The following is a 19,840-nucleotide window of genomic DNA, read 5'->3' as shown; positions in this document are numbered from 1 at the left end:
GGGTCAAACATTTTTGTTATTATCACGGACTAAGATATAATGGACTGGAAATGACATGGCGGGCGGGTGACGGGGGACGGCCCGCAAAAGGTTCCTCTGTTATCATCAACACTCATAATTGAATGTTTTCAGTGCTACCAGTGGTTTTATTTGGCGTCACATTTTGTATCTCAGTCCGTGTTTTATACAGATGGCGCTGTAAACTCTCAATTATGAAAGCAACCCACCGCATTTGCCTCTTGAACATACTTTCGAGTTTCGAGGCCACTGATAATCTGCTCGTCCCCAGTCCATTATATCCTTAGATCATATACAATGGATGGAGCTACTTTTATCATTTGCTGTGCCCAACATAACCCCCCCACCTATTAGTTATTTTATAGTGATTGTTGGCGCAACGCATGCGCAATAACTCGTTGTACCTTGAAATTAAATGGGTGGTGGGGGGGTTATGTTGAACACAGCTCGGTATACGAGAAATACACACATAGCTCTATCCATTGTATATGATCTAAGATTATATCATAGAACAATAGATTATATCTTAGCCGTGGTTATTATGATAATGTTATCATAACTAAACGTGATAAAACATTTTTTTCAGCAGTTGATGAAGTTTTGGCGGCATTATGAGGTTAAACATTAATTGTATTCGTCTGATGTAATATTTAAGTAGTATACTGCCCTGCTAAGCAAAAGTGCCGTAAAAACCAAATTATTAGTTTTTAGAAAAATGCAGTTTTGTATTTTTCATTTTATTATACCTTTATTATTTGTTAGTCTATTTGATTTAGTATAAAACATATCCACCTTTATAGTTTTTTTGACGAGGAATGCAATGAAATAATAATTTAAAAGCATTATTCGCTTATTATATGAATAGAAGTTACTTTTATTTTATTACTTAGCAATATAAGCTGTTAATACTTTTATGTATTAGGGATAAACGCAGTAGTGAATTTTACGGCATTATTGCTTAATAATAATAAATCGTCTAAAAATGTATTTACTAGATTAAAATGCCGTATATAAATTTATATAAATAAATTATTTAAATATGGCAACAAATTATATCAAGTATAATAATTATAAACATGAGCTTTATTACAAATTAATAAATTTGATCGTAAAATTAAAAAACAGCTTTTATAGAATACACGATTTCATGATTTATTAAGTTTTTGTTGTGATTTATTGTAATCTATCCATAAATAAAAATAAAAATAATTTATAATTTTTACATCTACTCTTGATTTATTTGCTGCTCCTACAGCTTTAACAAAATCTTCAAAATCGTAAGTTTTTTATTGGTTCAATAAGCCGTATTACTGGAATTACGAAACCATGTTTTTATGCCATATTTTGTCTTCTATAGTGCGCCCTCTTCGTATTCGAATTTTATACAAATAAAAACTATACTTTTGTTCTTCATGTAATACGGCTTATTGAAGCGGTTTACAGCAAAACTACCTATTACAAAAATTGTAGAGAAGAACTTTTTTTAACAATCGTATGAAGCCAGAATTTCGATATTTTTGTTAATTAGTTGAATAATTAATTGTTAAAAAATTAAAAACCTTGTTAATTTACTATACTGCTGCGATAGAAAACCCGTTTTGACCTATGGTGCGGTACTGCTGTTATCGCGCGCGGGGTGGTGGTATGAACACCTAGTATCGAGCGCTGCCGCTGCCTATAATGGGCGCAGCACATGACGAGCGTAATTAAATGTTTTTTTACCGAAAAACATGGTTTTGTAATTCCAGGAATACGGCTTATTGAAGCGTTTTACAGTATAAATACCTATTACAAAAATTGTAGAGGAGAATTTTTTCTAGAAATGTAAGAAGCCCGATTTTTGATATCTTGTTCCAATCGTCCAATATCGCATGGTAAATTAACACGTTTTTTTAAACTTTTTATCAATTAATTATTTTACTAATTAATTAGAATATCGAAAATCGGACTTCTTACGTTTCTAGAAAAAATTCTCCTCTACAACTTTTGTAATAGGTATTTATACTGTAAAACGCTTCAATAAGCCGTATTCCTGGAATTACGAAACAATGTTTTTATGCCATATTTTGTCTACTAGTGCGCCCTCTTAAGTGATTGTCCTACTTGGTAATGGAAACTATCAGCTGACATGAATGTATGTCCAGTTTTGAAAAAATTTAAAACAATTTCATTTGCAAAAATTTCACTAGAATTTATCATGTAGACTAAAAATGATAGCAAACACCAATTTTTATTTTGGCTACTAGAGTTATCTAACCAAATTGTAATAGTATTTGTGTCACGATGATGAGTAAAAAAATTGAAAAAAGTGTTAATTAAATCTTCTTTCTTGCGATCACTTATTCCTTCTTGCCACACACAAGCAAATGGCAGTAGATTTCCTTTATTTCCTAGAGGTACAAAACTTTCGTGGTATGCTACTAGTCGTTTAATGAACAAAACTTTTTTAAATGTGTCTAACCTTAGTATCATTATTATTTTTTGCTAATCAACTGAAAAATAAATTTGATTAATCTTCGTTTTTACTGTTATTTTTGGCGTATTCTTGATATAATGCTCTAGCAGCATTAGCTTTTTTACGTGGGTTAAATAGGTTGCACACACACAATACAATCAGGTATCAATCGATCATTAGAATGCTTGTGAATTTTGAGGCTCTCACAAACCTCACATTCTTCGTGACCAAGTTGAGTAAACGAGATTTTTTTTTAACTTGATTTCTATAGTATGGATAAGAAATAAAAAATTCTGGTTCAGTGTATTTTTCCAAAAAATCCTGATGCATGAAAGTTATTGTAACATCGCTTGGCAAGTAGCGTACATTTGGCGAGTGTTCACGGCGGTAATGGGATATTGATATTACTAGAAAAATTTTAATTTGATAACAACTGAATATACTACAATACTGTTTATGCAGAAAATCATATTGGGGTAAAATGGCTTAGTGGGTTTTGGGGGAAGAGTGTGCAGTATTTCTTATATGATTACCTACTTTTATATACATTTAATTTTTCTAGCTTCAAATTGAACGTCTAAAAAATTAATTGTAAAATCAATACTATTACCTATATATTATGATATATTATTAACAGAGATGCTGGGGATAGAAACATATCTTAATGCTAAATGGTTGATAGATTTATATGGTCATCCTAGATCAGTGCTTATTTTCTATAGACTTAAAGCGTTTATGGAAAAAGTTTAAATACTAAAATTATAATACTATAGTAAGTTCCTGTTACAATGAATACCACCGATACAACGAAAAATCTCGTTATAACGAAAGTCATAGAAGTCCCCTGCCGAAAAGCTATTAAAACAATGTAAACTAATCTCAATATAACGAAATGAATGATTTTTAAAAATCCCGATACATGAACTATTTGTACAGGTTAAAATATATGTATTTTCCCTTCTTAATTTAATCTAAAGATAACAAGCATACGATTTTACGAAATTATCAAGCCATTAAATTGTCATTATGTGTGACCGTGATATTCCGCGTCAATCGATAACGCGACACAATCAGTCGGATGTATATCTTCATAAAGCTCTCACGTTGGTAATTTTTATTTTGTGACTGCTCGATCATGTTTGTCATGTTCTCGAGAGTCATGTGGCCGCCTCGAACATTTCACGGTCGCCAACCACGGACCGAGACCCGAAAGTCGGAGTGCCGTGGATTTTTTTTTTATTATTTAAGAACGGGAATACATTTGACCCAGTAATAGGACAGGTGACCGACGGTGAAATAATAACACCTCAATTTGGGGAAAGATATATATATATGAGTTTTTTTGAATAAATTTGTATTAAGTTGGTGCCGAGAAAGCCGAAGGCATAAAACTCGGTCAAAGTAAAGCTATAAAGATAATAATAATACATTTTAATAATAATAATATAAAACATAAACACTACTCACCACACGGCTCCGACGGAGCGGTTTACCGGCGGGAGGACAACAATAATGTACCACAATAACAACAAGTACAATAATAATAATATAATAATAATAATAATATAATAATAATACCCTAAATAAGTACCGGCCACGGTGAGAATAGTAATAAAGATGTACCCAAAACGTTACCAGTAAATTAGTGTGGGTCCCGTGCCGCCCCTCGGCGCATCAGCGAAACGCGTGCTACTCGCTCATGGTACCGGGAGCTCAGACGGGAAAAAAGGTAGTGATGGCTTTTGCTGGTGTCGGTCAGTTCTTTGTGACCTTTGGTGGCACGGAACACGACAGGTGAGGGAGGGGGGCACATACGTACAGATAACGTGAGTGGCCGGTACTCTGGGCCGTGGGTACTAGGAGGGGAGCGTGTGTGCGACTGCCGGAACGGTGGTGCAGTACGGCGGAGACTGAGGCGCGGGGGATAGTATTTCTTATCTATCTCGTCGTATTTCGCGCTCTCCGGTACCTGCTAGTACAATTATAAACTATGGTAGTATCGTTTGCGTTGGACGTCACAATTTTTCCGTATTTTATGCTCCTTCTTTACGTAAGCTTCCAAACAACGCATCACCGCTCTGTTCTGTTGTAACAAATCGGGAACAGAGAAACAACAAATTCTCATCATTGGCAAATCCGCAAAACCTCGTTGTTTTAAAAACTGTAAATCATTGCCATGCATCTATAAATTTAACAAGAAAGTATGGATGACTCAAATAATTTTTAATGATTGATTGATAATTTTGATAGAGAAATGAAAAATAAGAAGAGGAAAATTCTTCTTCTTATCGACAACTGCACTCTACATAATGCACCACCAAAATTGGATAACATTCGTGTGGAATATTTCCCACCTAACTGCACAGCTGTACTTCAACCTCTTGACCAAAGTATCATCAGAGCTGTAATATCACGCTACAGAACCTTTTTGTTACGTCAAATTTTATGCGATTTGGAGAAAAATATCCAAAGAAAATGCAATGTGAAGGAAGCTATCCAATGGATATGTGGAGCTTAGGATAATATCAGTCAATCAACAATAACTAACTGTTGGAAACATGCAACCACAACCAAAGACGCCAATTCTGTTTCAGAAGTGGCCGAATATGATGAATCAAATACGCACGATATCCAACAATCTGAGTTAGAGCAAATTTGGATCACCGCAAAAAAGAAAACGTCGCTTCCTGACGACGTGAATTTAGAAGATTATCTCGGTGCCGATGACAACGTTTTGACATGTTATGAACTAACTGAAGTAGACATCGTTCAATCCATTAAAGACAGCAAAGATGAGGCCACCGATGAAAGTAGTGGAGACGAAGACGAAGAAGCTGTGATGGGAAATGATGTAAGCAATGTCACTTCATCAGAAGCATTATCAAGTTTGGAAGTAATGCGAACATTCATTACATCACAGAGTGATGTACCAGACTTCATCTTTACAAACATTCACCAACTACAAAATTATTTACTTTCTATTAAAACAGCAAACCTTGTTCAAAAGAAAATTGTTGATTATCTATAATAAAGTTATTTATTTTTTCGAAAATTATTTACATTTGTTAAAATTGTCAATTATTTATAATAAAGTTATATATTTTTTTCCGCAAATTATTTAAATTTGAATTATTTATTAATTACATACATATTTGTATTTGTATTATATATGTAATGTTTTTAAAATTGTTTTTATTCGAATTTAATAAAATATGCAAAATATTTTAAACATGTTTTTAGAGTTTTCTATGAGCACAAGAAAATAATACTCCATTATACCAGACTACTATTAAAATTATGAGCAGAAACATAATAGTTTTAATTTAATTTAAAGATTTTAAGAAGGATGCAAATATCCAAAGAAGAAGTGACTAAATTATACATCATATTTTATAATAATTGATGTCTACTCGATAAAAAATATTGAAAATGATTAAAATACAAATGTAATGTATAATTACAGGCTCCAATTTATTATGCCAACTCGATTAAAAAAAAAAATAGCATTTTAATTCTTAAGTTTTAAGACATTTTGCATTTAACAGTGTAGTGATCGCCGTGAAGGACACGTTCGTTGTCGTCTTGAGTCGTGGTTGAGAAAGATAGGTAAATAATTAATAACACTTTTTATACTTTTTAAAATATGACAATTACATAACACTTTATTATTACAAGTTTGAATTACAAAATAACTATAAGCACTGTCGTAAGCTTGATAGACCTACGACGAGGGCTGACTATCTTCTAAGTAATAGTAGGTTCTCTACCCGTATTTATGCGGGTTCTAACAATGACGTATTGGTGGCGTGATATCTATATTCTAATATTACTTCCCTAGTAATGTCGAATTGCATGATGATGGGACTAGGTAAAACAACTTGTTGTTTTCACCTCTGATCAACGCTTCCTGTTATTTAGGCCTATTTTACATTGCATATCACTACCTACATTACCCATTATAAATTATACTAAATATATAATTTATTCTACGTGATATTGTTTAATATCGTATTATAGCTGTGGGTAATTAATACATCCCTAATATTGTTGAATTGCACTATTTTGTGACTCAGTAAAACAACTTGTTGTTTTCACCTTTGCTCAATATTTCCTGTTATTTAGGATTATATTAATACCTACGTTTCTACTCATAAATTATACTATGTATAATTTATTATTTTACTTGTTTTATTTAAAATAATATAATGGCTTTTGGGTTTACTACAACAGTATGAATACACAGGCCTTCATAGGACAGGAATCGCGCTCTGGTGACTTTAGAACTGTGGTAATATTTTCAATCAAAAGAGTATATACGTATAGGGTTCCAGAGTGACGACACCTTATCAATAAGCCTTGTTACTACCTATTCATATTAAATAATATAGAAGACAATCTATTACAACAAATCGATTGGTCGGGTGTTAGTGTGTTACACACTTACACATACATTTACAGTTGTGAATTAAAAGAGATAAGATAAAATTAATGAAGAAACGTATTTAAAATAATAAATATCATAGGCGCAAATAGCGTTTGGGAATTTTAGGGGGGGGGGGGGCTAAATAAGCATTACTTTTATAATATTGAATAAGCTTAAAACAAAATGTAGGAAATTTTTGGGGGCTTATCCCCCCCCACCCCCACCAAGCCTCACCCTATTTGCACCTATGAAAATATGCCTATTTCAGTTGTATTTATGATGGCATTAACAAGAGAGAATGGTGAAAATGATATTGTGTAAAAAAAAAATGTAGGTAATGTGGCAATGTTGTCATAAAATTTAAATATTATAACTATATGGTAAGGTATAGGTTTTAGATTTTAGATTTTTTAAACCTAACCACGTAGATTGTGTCTAGTATGTTAACTTTATGTTGTAAGTGAATAAAAATTCGCATTTGCACGCGAAAAACTCGCTTAGCGTGTAACCTGCAGAACGCAGATGTCGTAAGAACTGTATGGAATGTTATAATACACAGCTTGTCGGCTTCTACTGCAGCTGAGAAATTATGTGCTGTATACTGTATTGTGCATATAAGTTTTGTTAAAACAATAATGAGTTTACTCAGTTGTTCATACACTCAACTCGCTCATATTTACAGTGACACTAAACTGAAAAATGTATAAGCATTAAGTTTCTTTTATCATTACAACTTTGATTTTCAGTGACGATTGTTATTAAAAAATTAACGATGCCCATAATAATTAACTTTTTAGTAATTACTATAGTATTTTTAACAATTTTTGTTAAAATGGTCCCTGCTCCTGGAGGTAAATATGTTTTTTTTTAAATATTTATATTATTTTGAGAGATTGATACACACGTAAAGACCTGTACCTTAAAATAATTTTAAGTAGTTATAGGTATTGGTAATTGGTATACCTAGTAATTAAAAATGTACGAATATTAGGTATACAAATAATTCATCTTGGTTCCAATTGTGTAATAATACGTCACGTAGCCTTAAAAGTCTCATAATATTGAAATATTGTTGATATAGAATTAAAAGTTTAACTATATGACGTATATTTTTAATACCTAGTTTATATTACATTATATTAACCAGATAAAATATTAGTGATTGAATATTTATATTGAGTTCCATGTGTATTATAATAATTTTTATTGTTACAATGGTTAAGTAAAATGATTCTGGTAATTAATTATAACAATGTTTTTGTAAAATACTAGAATCAATGATATAAATATGTATGTAATGTAATGTAAATGTTTTGATAGATTACGTTAATATATTTGTTTTTCAGAGGACGACGAAGATGAATATTCAAAAAATATGAATTTAGGTAAATTTAATAAATTAAAATTATAAAATTTATATTATCATCACCTGTACGGTTTTTTTAAATTTTATAATAGGTTTATTGTTTTATAATAAACACGCAGTTAGTTACTGCAACTGTTGTTGGAGCAGTTACTTATCTAATATATGAATGTACCTACTCAAAATAATAATAGCAAGGAGAGCAACGGGAAATTCAACTTAAAATTTCAACATTCTAATACCCTGACTACACATTGGTGAAGTGCTAACTAACGAGTTTTGGCAAGCTTCAAAATTGTTTTACGCTGGTTATCAAAAAATTCTTGAATTTCAACTAATTGCGCACAACGCTTTGCGCTCCCAGATACATATGATGAAATAGAACGAATTAACTGTTCAACTGTTCTGGGAAGATTTAAACAAGCTTTTGACGCCACTAGTGCTGAAGAAAATGATAGATGCATTGCATTTTTATTACATTTGGTGAATCTTCTACCATGCAAGTCATAAAAGAATTGTGTATTCCAACCATTACCGCAGCACCATCACAAGCTACTCCGACAATATTCTTCAAAGGAATATTTTTTTTTAAAAGACACTCTTTGAAATGGCCATATATACTTTTGGCTGAACAATTTATAGCATTGACTGGTACAAGTTTCAAAAGTTTTGTGTGTACCATACCACTATTAGGATGTACAAATCTAACCAATAAACATAAACATTTTTGGTATGTCAAGTCTGTACTTTCATCAACCAATACAGAGAATGGATTTTTTTTTATTATCTCAACTGTTTCATAAATTTCAACTGGTGCAAAAATATTTTTAATGACACTAGTGACTTTGGTACGATGAAGATTTACACCTTTACAAATTTTTGAATCGTGGAAAATTTCTTTTAGTAAAGGAGTTAAATGGTCAATGGTATGTAGAGCAACATTGTGTTCTGCTAAAAATGCTGCTAATTTAATTTCGGAGATTTCAATATTGTTTTCTTAATTTTCCTTACTTTTAGTGAATGACGATAACAGGGATTTTGATCCACGTAAACTTTTAACATTTGTTGAATGTTTAATACTGTTTGCATGTTTCTAAATCTCGCTTTTTCCACACATGATTTCAACATTACATGCAATACACTTGCATTTGGTTGGTTCAGATTTTACTTCTCTTAACCATAATTTATATTTCTCATCTGATAACCACTGTTGTTGAAATTGTTTCTTTCTGTATTCTCTATGACATTCTTTTTTCGAGAGTTCATTTCTCATTGCTCGTTTTTTGTTTGGTTGTACTACATACGTCTTTAGGATCATCTGGATCAGAATAATCCATATTAATGTCTTAAACAAACGATTATGAATAATTACTGTAAGCAATAAGCATTACTTAAAACCATTGTGGTGAGTTACATTATTAATCCATAATTATTTGTGAACTTGATACTGATAAGTGATTACCATTTACCATATACTATAGACATAATATAAAACATGTAGAATCTCGGACGTCAATTATTTATTGTCCACAATTTTAGTATGTACAGTCGTATATGATATTTAGTATTTTGGTGTTAGTTCAGTTGGTAAACGACAGCGTTTTGTTGCGCACAGGATTGGCATTAAATACCTATCTACTTGTATGTCGGTCAACGCTAAAATTATTCATTACTACCTATATTTAAGCGTTGATGGTCTGCCGAAAATGAGGAAATTATATCATAATTTTTATTCTAACCATATAATTATAATTTATTATTAATATATTATACTATAATGACAAAATTAAGATATAATTATCTTATTTTGGTCGTTCTTGGTTCTTCCAATGAAGCAAATATGAAACGTTAGCTAGGAATAATACTTTAATGAAATTGGTTGACAAAGAGATTTCTGTTCTCATTGCGATACCCATATTGATTGTAAGAATGATAAATTTGGTATGTTTGGGTTTAATTTCTAATGAATGTTAATTTTGATCTGCTTTAAAATGAAAGGAAGAGTCCAAGGGTCAAGGAAAAGTTTACTTAGAAGGCAAACTATGATTTGGGGAAAGAGTTTTCAAAATGTTGATTAATTTACTTATATGTATCTTGAAAATGTATTTTACTTTTAGGTGAACTTTTTGTTGTCAACGTTTATTGTTAAATGTAGTAAAACTTATGGGAAGTCTTATATTCAATTTTCAAATCTTAGGTATAAATAGAACATTTTTAATAAATTTCTAATTCAATATAATTGGCAATTTTTTTTTAAATGACAATAATTATAAAAAAACTAATAAAAATATAATTTTTCTTATGCCTTTAAAAATCTTGTTCTAACTTCTGACATCAAACACCAAACGAAGGTCAGACATATATAAAATATACATATTAGGTACCTCCTATTTAAAAAAAGTAATAAGCTAGTACTAATCACAATAAATGGTGGATGTGTTGTACTGACCATCAAAATTAATGGAATGTACCTATTCATTTTCAGTAACTAATGAAAATTTCAACAAATTTAAGGACCTGTATACAATTGGTAATTATTATTATTTTATTTTATTATCTTTTAAATAAACAGTAAGTACCTAGGTAAATAACAACTTACCATGTTTACATTAAGAATGAAAATATAACTACTACTAATCGTTAGTTTACTCGGCGTATATCAATTGCGCCGAAATTACCTTTTTACCTGTAAAAAATCTATCGATTATCAATCCGCTGAATATTTGAAAATTATTTTTTTTAATAGTAATAAAATGTAAAAGGCTTACATTTACATTTATTTTAATGCTATTTTATCATATAAAAATGTCTTATTTCACTAGTACTTCCACAACTGTGGTTAAATGATAATAATTTAAACAACAAAAAAATAATAGGTAAAGAGTACGGAACAATTAAGTCCTCATAGGCACAACTATGTGGGTGCCGGGTAGTAGTTTGGGGATCTTTACAACAATATACACTGACTCTCTCAGCGCTCTCAACAATTTAGAAAATCCCAAAAAAACAACTCTATATGCACCCAAATATTGAACATTCTATCTATAACAAAAAAAGACATCAGATTCCTATAGATACCCGGACACAACAATATACCAGGAAATGAAATTACAGACGAGATAGCCAAATGGGCAGCCAAAGAACCAACTGATTTCTGCAATATAATAACCCACTTTGATATAAAACACCAAATAAACACTAACCTAAATCAAATATGTCATCAAGAATGGAGATAAGTACAAAATAACAAACTAATAGAACTTAAATCATCCATTATCCCGTGGATGCACGCACGTCACTCCCACGCAAACATAAAATCATACTCAACTGATTACGAATTGGCTACACATTATACACTCATGAACATTTAATGAGCAAAATGGAACAACGTATAATATGCACCTCATGCAACACCGCGACTATTGCTAAACACCTATTAACAGAATGCTTCCTCACAAAAGACGCCAGAGACAAACTGATGCTCCCCAACAATATCTGTGAAATACTAGCGCAAAACACAAGGAGAACATCGTCATTTCTAGAACTTCTCAAGAGACGATCCTTCTTCAAAAAATATAACATAAACAGTTAGATATATCACATATAATTTATATTATCCTAAGACTTATTGTATCATATTAATTATCTAAAAAAACACCTTATTCTTTTGTAAAATGTTTAATGAATTGTAATATGTTTTTCTGAAACGCCAATAACCCCGGTAGTTGAGGCGTATTTTTTAAATAAAAAAAATAAACAAATTCATTTTTTAACTCTTAAAGAATAATAACAAAGTTTGATTAAAAATAAATAAATGATTAAATTGATTGTTTATTTTATACGTCTTATTTAAACATTTAGTGTATATCATAAATTCGTGTTCTTTTCATTACACGCTAGAGTAATTAACAACAATTGAGGTTGAGTTATCCGTCAATTGCTACTTTTTATTCATAATATAATATACCAATCATAAATGAGTAAAATTACTCAAATAAGCAATAAGTGTCATGTACCTATATGAATTATAACTATTTAATAAATGAATTTGATTTTTGTTTTCAGAAATCCGAGAATTTTGTATCAAACAAAATATACTAGGACGTAAGTTTTTGAAAAAATTATACATACAATATTTAAATAATATATTCATATAAGTTATCTAAGTTGACGTGCAAAAAGCCTAATTACAAGTTATCAATAGAAATAAAGTTTTTAAATATAATAATAGTAAAATGCATCTTGAGTACGGTATATGAACAGTAAAATAATAGTTTTTTTAAAAAAAATTGTCCTCATTGGAAAGTAGGTATCAATAAACTGTTAACAGGTAAAGAGTGAATTATTAGACAGATAGTTAGAAGAGCATAGATAAATACAACAATGAGCCGTGGTTCTAGTGAACCGATTTGGAATCTTGATGCGGACTTCAGAAGTCAAGACAGGAGAATCTGAGAAATGGAGTTTTAAATGATCTTTGAAAGAAATAGATAATTGGTTGCAAGGCAGCGATCAATTAGGCTCAGAAAACTAGGTTAATCACTGGTTGGTATATAGTTATGGTGTAATTGTGTAAGCATGGGATATTTAGTATAAGGGTGCAGATTGAAAACGAAGTCTCTGGAAATGCTGAATCATAGGCCAGTTAGAAAAGGAATGCTGGTTACAACTCTTAAGGTCAAGATCCATATTTATGTGGTACTAGAATAAAAATCAGAGGAAAAAACAACTAGAAAACAAATCGGTAAGAAGGTAGAAAGGTAGAAACACTCATTAAAATAATTCCAGAAAGTAAGGTTGGGCAAGTTAACTATTTTTTTTAACTTGTTAAATTAAGTTAATTTAAAAAAAATGTAAGTTAAGTTTAAAGTTAAAAGTTACCTACATTTATTTACCCACCTTTTTTTTTACTAGGTCTTCTTAACCCAGACCTTTTTCTACTCTGCCTCTAGCTTTCTATTTGCTTGCTTGTCTATTAAGTAAAAAGTTAAATACCTAGATGCCTAGATCAAAAGTGAATACAACTTGTATTTTGTACCTATTCTCACGATCATGCAATTTGACATTAACTGGAAGTAATATTAGAATATATGATATCACACCATACGTCATTGTTAGAACCCATTTACACGGGTAGAACATTTACCATTAGGTACTTAGAAGATAGTTAGCACTAGTCGAAGGTCTAGTAAGCTTACGATGGTGCGCTTAATTATTTTGATGTTTGAATTTATACGAATAAAATATTCTATTTTATTTTAAAGTAACAAGTAAAGTGTTTAACTTATTTACTACCTATCTTTCTCAATACGTATCAAGATTTCAACGAACTTTAACGAACGTGCTACGTCATTTAAATAATAATTGTGGTACAGATCGTCGTGTCCTTTGCAGCGATCACTACACCGCTCTTATAATAATCTCTCTAGTGTTTTTGGGGTTACACTTAATACTTAATAGTAATATTGGCTTAACTAGAGCAATACGTTTTTAAACGACATTGGAAGATTTAATGTGGTTTGTATGTCTGTGTACGTCCATAATGATCCATATGAATTGTATGTATTGGATTTGTTAACATCTCAAAATTCAAGATTTTTAAAACATAATATGTAAATATTAAAAGTTGTTTCATATACGTTTAGGCTCAAGCCTGGGCATAAACGAGTCAGTTTTAACTTTTTAAAATTAATTTTCATTAACTTAATGTTTAGCTTAACTGGTTTTTATTGATATAAACTTAATAAATAACGAGTTAGTCTTATTCAAATTCAAGTTATATTAATTAATAAATGATTATATGATGAATTTAATACAATTATTATTAATGATCCATATTGCATGAACATTTACTTTTTATTATTTTAGACCATATTACTGACTATTTATAATGTATTAAAAAATAAAAATAAATAACTTAACTTGAGTTGAGAAGGTAATTGTAATTTTTATTATAACTTAAACTTAACTGAGTTAAAATAAAAATTAGGATAACTATCAACTTAACTTTACTCAATTAAAAATCATCATTAACTCGTACAAGCTTGCGTTTATTACCTAATAGTTAAATTTAAGTGGAAAACGGAAATCAATATATTTTAAAATGTACTTATTTTTTGGACTATAATTTACTAAGATGACATGTTTAAATAATATGGATGCAACTTAGCCTAACCCAACCATTTTTTTTTATGAATCACGGTGCTCAAAGTGGGGACTTTAACTACTTGGATCATTTTTCCGAAGAGGGACAAATGGCTATAGCTATTTGGACGTGACCGTTTGGGCGTGTGGACAATTGGAAATAAAATAAAATATAGTAAAAATTAATAATTAAATTACAATATCAAAAACAGTTATTTATATTATAGGTAGCTTTCCAACTGAGCCTTTATAATCTTCTCGGTCATATTTTCCAACGAGTTTAACAGACAGATTGACCTGTAGGGTGAGATCTTGTCGAGCGGCCTCATATCTTTACTAAGTAGAAATAGCTTGGCTTTATTCTAAATCTGTAGTATGTTTTTGAGTAGTAGTTGATTCAAATCGCCAGGAATAAGACGTCATCAATAAGGCAGTAGTTGAAGAACTTCCGTCAGCTTCACCAATATATTTGGCACCCCACCTGGGCTTGAATCTTACCGCTTTGGCAATTTCGCACTGCGAGTGGTGATTTCGCTGATAATAACTTAAGGTAAATCAATTGCTTCTGTCATAGAAATTGAGTTAATCACCTCCTGGGTTAAAATTAGTGTGTCGACAATGTGGTAAAAACGACCAGTGTAGGCAAGTTTTAGGGATCATTCTCCTAACAATAAGTTTTTAATTAGACAGGCTATTCGGGTGATTCACAGGGATCGGTCTCCACCAAACAACATAACTTTATCCAGTTGCTATTTTTGATGAATCTAATATATTTAGCTCCTTTCTTGCTCTTTTAAATACTTCACCAATAACCAGTGTTATTTACTTGATCTGGATTTATATATAGCTTCACTTGTGTCTACGACAGGAACTCCTAGACAATGCTCCATTATTTCCACCGTCCATCAGTACGTGGGTTTCTTCCTATCTTTGAACGTGCCTTTTGGTAAACAACTATAGCAAGCCTTCTCCAGATATTCAGCTAGCAGTGTTTCAAAATAGCGGTAGTCATGCCGGTTAAAATCGGTTAGCGATTATTTAAACCACTCGAAAATTGTTAAGAATCGGTCATTGGTAATTTATTTATTATACCGATGAAAGTTAACCGGTAACTAACAATTTTTAAACCAATAAACTGATGACCGCATTTTCAAAAATTGCTTGGTCTTTTCGGAGCCGATTACCTCGGCCCTTTTTTTTTACCATTTTCACGTATAAAACTGGTAATTAAGATTTAAAAATGTTTGATTTTGATTCGCATTTTATTGAGTATACTCTGTAAGGTTTCGAAATTGTCGCAAACTCACGATAATAGCATGCTAATTAATGGGTGATTTTTGTCATCTTGATGAGGGGATGGGAAAATATAAATATGAAATGTTATCATACCGTAACTTGCCAATTATTGTATAGTTAGAAAAAAACATTTCTAAAAAAAATTTTTTACCTTCCCCATCTGTAGAAAATAATTTAAAAAAGTAAATTAACGTACCAAAAGGGTTAAACGTTTGAAATTTATCTGATTTTTCATTTTTGGTATACGTCTTATCAATTCCTGAAAAACTCATTTCAATCCAAGGTCATCCAGATGAATTATTAAGTGGTACTTTATACCGCGAAAACACTGTATATAATATAAAGTGAAACATCCATAAAACAAATTTCCATTTAATGAAATATTTTTGATAACTATAATTTCTTAATTTGGTAGGTTCACTATATATTGTAATTTCATAATCATGAATCAGTATTTCCTAATTAGCAATTGCCCCAAGAGTATTAATACACCTCAGTTATATTATATAGGTACCCTGTTTAACTATATTTTGTACAATAGATAGAGTCTTCAATCTTCATAAGTCGTTTCTATAACTACTCTCTTTGTAGTTAAACCTATAGTTAACATGCGATAAACATTGATTTTGATTATTATAAAACAAAGAAAATAACAGACAGATAATTAATGGTGAATATATTGTAATCATAAGTCATAACACATTACAATAAATTAGCGTACAAATAGAAAAAAGCAAAATGTTTTGCTTTGATGACAATATAGTTATAAATATACTTAATAGTTATTACATATTTTTATACAGTTTAAATATTTATGTTATAAAATAATTTGTTCAGAGAAATACATTTTAAATTTATCACATAATATTATCATTACCAACTACCAAGTTTTATTAACAAATTATAATCACACGTTTTAATATGTTTTAATTAGATGATACAACGCCAGATGAAGTATCAGCTAATGCTTTATTATGTATGTTGTAATTTGATAAAATCATTTTAATTATTCTGTTATGTTATTATATTTTAAACGTATATTTTGAGAATAGAAGAGTAAATGTATTAATAAATTAAATCAAACATCATTTACACCACTTAAAAGAGGGAACTAGTGCAAATTTGTGAGTCATATAGACCGTTCTATAAATTGTCCACAATTTAAAATCGATTCAATTCCAAATATGTATAGGTTATATTGAATGATTAATGAAAAATATCTATAAAATGTTTTTGAATGAACCTCTCTGTATTATTTCCATTAATATGTTTTTCAAAATTAATGTTTGCATGGCATCTTGTTAATTATTCTCAAGCATCGACTGTTATAACTTTACTATCTAATATATAGATACAGTTTTGTTATGTTTCAACATAATGCTGGGGAACGCATAGATTAGGAATTAAATAATTATTAACAGTTCAATTTAAGTTCACAAAATAATACATTTAATTTTACACTTTTCATAATGAAGATTGTGTGTCAAAGTACTAATTTAAAAAACACAATTTGTTTACATTGTTTTGGTTAACCTTAAAAACACATTATATTGATAATAATAATAATAATAATAATAAATTGATAATAATAATATTACCACAGATACTATGTTTAATTAAATTAAATTATAATTGTTATAATTGTTATGTTTAGATTTAAAGTATAGTTTTAATGACTTTAGTCGAATAAGTAAGTAATTATACCTCTTTAAAATACTTAACCTACTGGCTACTACTCAAAATTAAAATAATATGATATTATAGCAAAGGTCGAACCTATGTATACAAAATATTATTTTAAAATAAACCAATACTTAACTGAAACTATACTGATATTACTAAACTGATATTATACACCGTTCCACGAGAGAAGTAGAAACCTTGTCTTTTTCCACGCATTTCCACTACTTTACCAGCCAGAGCGTCATCGATCGTGCGCCGTCGGTGACAACAACAAGCACTCGGTGATTGCGAGTGCGTGATTTACTGTGCTTGGGTCTATGCTGACTGTCACATAGTGGGGGAACGGCCGCTACCGTCAGTCAATATCAGCGAAACGGTTTACTTCTCTCGTGAGTCGTGGAACGGAATATATTTATATCTAATTTTAGATATAGGTTCATAATTAGTCAACACTGTTTTCCCGCTAGAATTATTTTTGAAGTTACGTATTTATCTAGAAAAACCTAACTAGAGATAATGAAATATCTATGGAGCATTTAATAACACAATTTATTAGTATATTATTTAAAATCCATATTTATTCCTAGCCAACATGTGTAGATAATTCAAGAATAAAAATATAATTACAAGTGTTACACAATAATATTATCCCATTATGTATTTATTTTGATTAGATTAAATTATTATTAAATACTATTTACATTTTGTAATTATATAAAAAATATATATATAAATATATACCTAACTACTACATTTGGTTTTGTCATAGACTGGCTTTTAGATATTGGTTCAAACGTGTATATTAATTTTTGTAAGTAGCTTTTGATAAATATAGTTAATCATTCTTATAAATATTGTTATCGTTTTGCCCATGTACGTATACATAACAGATATCCACAAGTTAAGTATATAATATATATATATATATATAGATTTGCACTTTCAAAATATTATAGACCTTTTTAGATGGCTTATGTGACCATGTGAAATTTAAAAAGTACTTAAGTTTTTATTATATAATAAAGAAATGGATACAAACATAGGCGTGTGAGCCGGGGGGCTTCGATTCTACAAAACTAAAAAAGGGGGTGGGCTTGATGGACTTTTGGCGGGACTCTTGGGGCGATTCTTATCAATGGCTATTTGGTAAGTGCAGATACACCGGGGTATGGGAGATTTACCTGGCAAAACTACACTTACACAAATGCGATCCTGACTTCTCGTTAGAAGGATACCTACACGAGTTTAAATAACAGAGAAAACACAATTCGAGTCTGACGCGTAAACAATTTGTTAAGACAATTAAAAAAGTGAATAATTTTTTCGTATTATCGAGGACCGGGGAGAGAACCGCGATTTGCATTACAGCTCCCCGGAAAATAGTGAATTATTAAAGTATGGACGCGTATTAAACACGCGGTAAGGTATCACGTCGAACGGGTCGCGGACTTGGTAGCGGCGGCATGGAATCGATGCGTTGCGTACGTTGCGGTGCATAAAGAGAACGAGCTTCGGAGCGCCGTCGTTGCGCTAGCCTTTTCTTTCACGATTAGCGGGAACGAGATCATCCGTTAACGCAAGGAAAATAAGTATATAAATCACAGAGTTCGTATAAATAATAATACAAAAACGAATACGATATAAATAATTAAACAGAAAAGTACGCATAGTCGAATATCACCATAGATATATATAAATATATAATATGTTATTATATATATCTGTGAATATCACCGACCAGTAAGTGGTGATAACGCATCTTATCACTAAATTGTTAACATAGACCAGTTTACTAACTTAAAATCATTACATTTCGGGTATACGAAATGGGCTAAGTGAGTTGTATTTATATCTGTGAGAGTGACAGACAAATTGTGAGTTTTGTCGTTTTGTGGTTACAAAAACTATGACAATTATTGGACACATTCTTAAAAGCTTATCACTTAATTCTGATGTGGTATGCATTGTCGCATTGCTGACTTATTAGTGCATACAGTACGATATGTAGGTATTGTGTAAGGGGTCTGTTTCCGCATATATTTGGAATATATTTGCTTTCCATAAAATATTTCATGGTCTACGTCCGTATATGTAAACTTTTTATTTTTCTCTCAGTGCTGATTGAATAATTAATTTTCTTACGACCTTCTATGTATATTTCTCTGTTGAAGTTTACTTATTGTGCCAATAAGTACAGATTGTAAATTTCTTTTAAAAATAAAAATAATACATTTATTTTCAAAAGCTAACGTTATCAATTATCAATATATCAATAAAATAAAATTGTCATTGTTATTATTATTATTATTATTATTATTATTATATCTCATTAAAATTAAAATGTATACTTAATATAATATTCTATTATTATGAGTTTGTTCATCGCCTTCGCGTGGCATCGTGATAATTAATCAAATATTATGGTACGCCTATTTCAACCAATGTCCTAAATGTATAT

General features: G+C 30.4%; 2 protein-coding genes across 5 annotated transcripts in view; both read left to right on the top strand.

Annotated features, from left to right (window-relative positions):
- The first annotated feature begins 4,172 nt into the window (after nt 1-4,172).
- Nucleotides 4,173-5,501, top strand: LOC132941538 (tigger transposable element-derived protein 6-like). Its single transcript, XM_061009640.1, has 3 exons — nt 4,173-4,267; nt 4,724-4,877; nt 4,992-5,501. The coding sequence occupies exons 1-3, from the start codon at nt 4,173-4,175 to the stop codon at nt 5,499-5,501; spliced, it is 759 nt and encodes a 252-aa protein (XP_060865623.1).
- A 2,087-nt stretch (nt 5,502-7,588) lies between these two features.
- LOC132933653 (uncharacterized) overlaps nt 7,589-19,840 on the top strand; it is a 69,533-nt gene continuing 57,281 nt past the window's right edge. For all 4 annotated transcript variants that reach the window (XM_060999920.1, XM_060999919.1, XM_060999918.1 and 1 more), the window contains exons 1-7: nt 7,589-7,747; nt 8,243-8,281; nt 10,745-10,789; nt 12,325-12,363; nt 16,634-16,675; nt 17,354-17,389; nt 18,152-18,193. In XM_060999920.1, coding sequence (XP_060855903.1) covers nt 7,669-7,747; nt 8,243-8,281; nt 10,745-10,789; nt 12,325-12,363; nt 16,634-16,675; nt 17,354-17,389; nt 18,152-18,193 — 322 coding nt within the window. In that variant the 5' untranslated portion in view covers nt 7,589-7,668. The remainder of the gene's footprint in view (nt 7,748-8,242; nt 8,282-10,744; nt 10,790-12,324; nt 12,364-16,633; nt 16,676-17,353; nt 17,390-18,151; nt 18,194-19,840) is intronic.

The sequence above is a fragment of the Metopolophium dirhodum genome, chromosome 1, assembly GCF_019925205.1.
Source record: "Metopolophium dirhodum isolate CAU chromosome 1, ASM1992520v1, whole genome shotgun sequence".
Lineage (NCBI taxonomy): Eukaryota > Metazoa > Arthropoda > Insecta > Hemiptera > Aphididae > Metopolophium > Metopolophium dirhodum.
The sequence above is the reverse complement of the archived record's forward strand: the minus strand, read 5'-3'. Positions and strand labels throughout refer to the sequence as shown.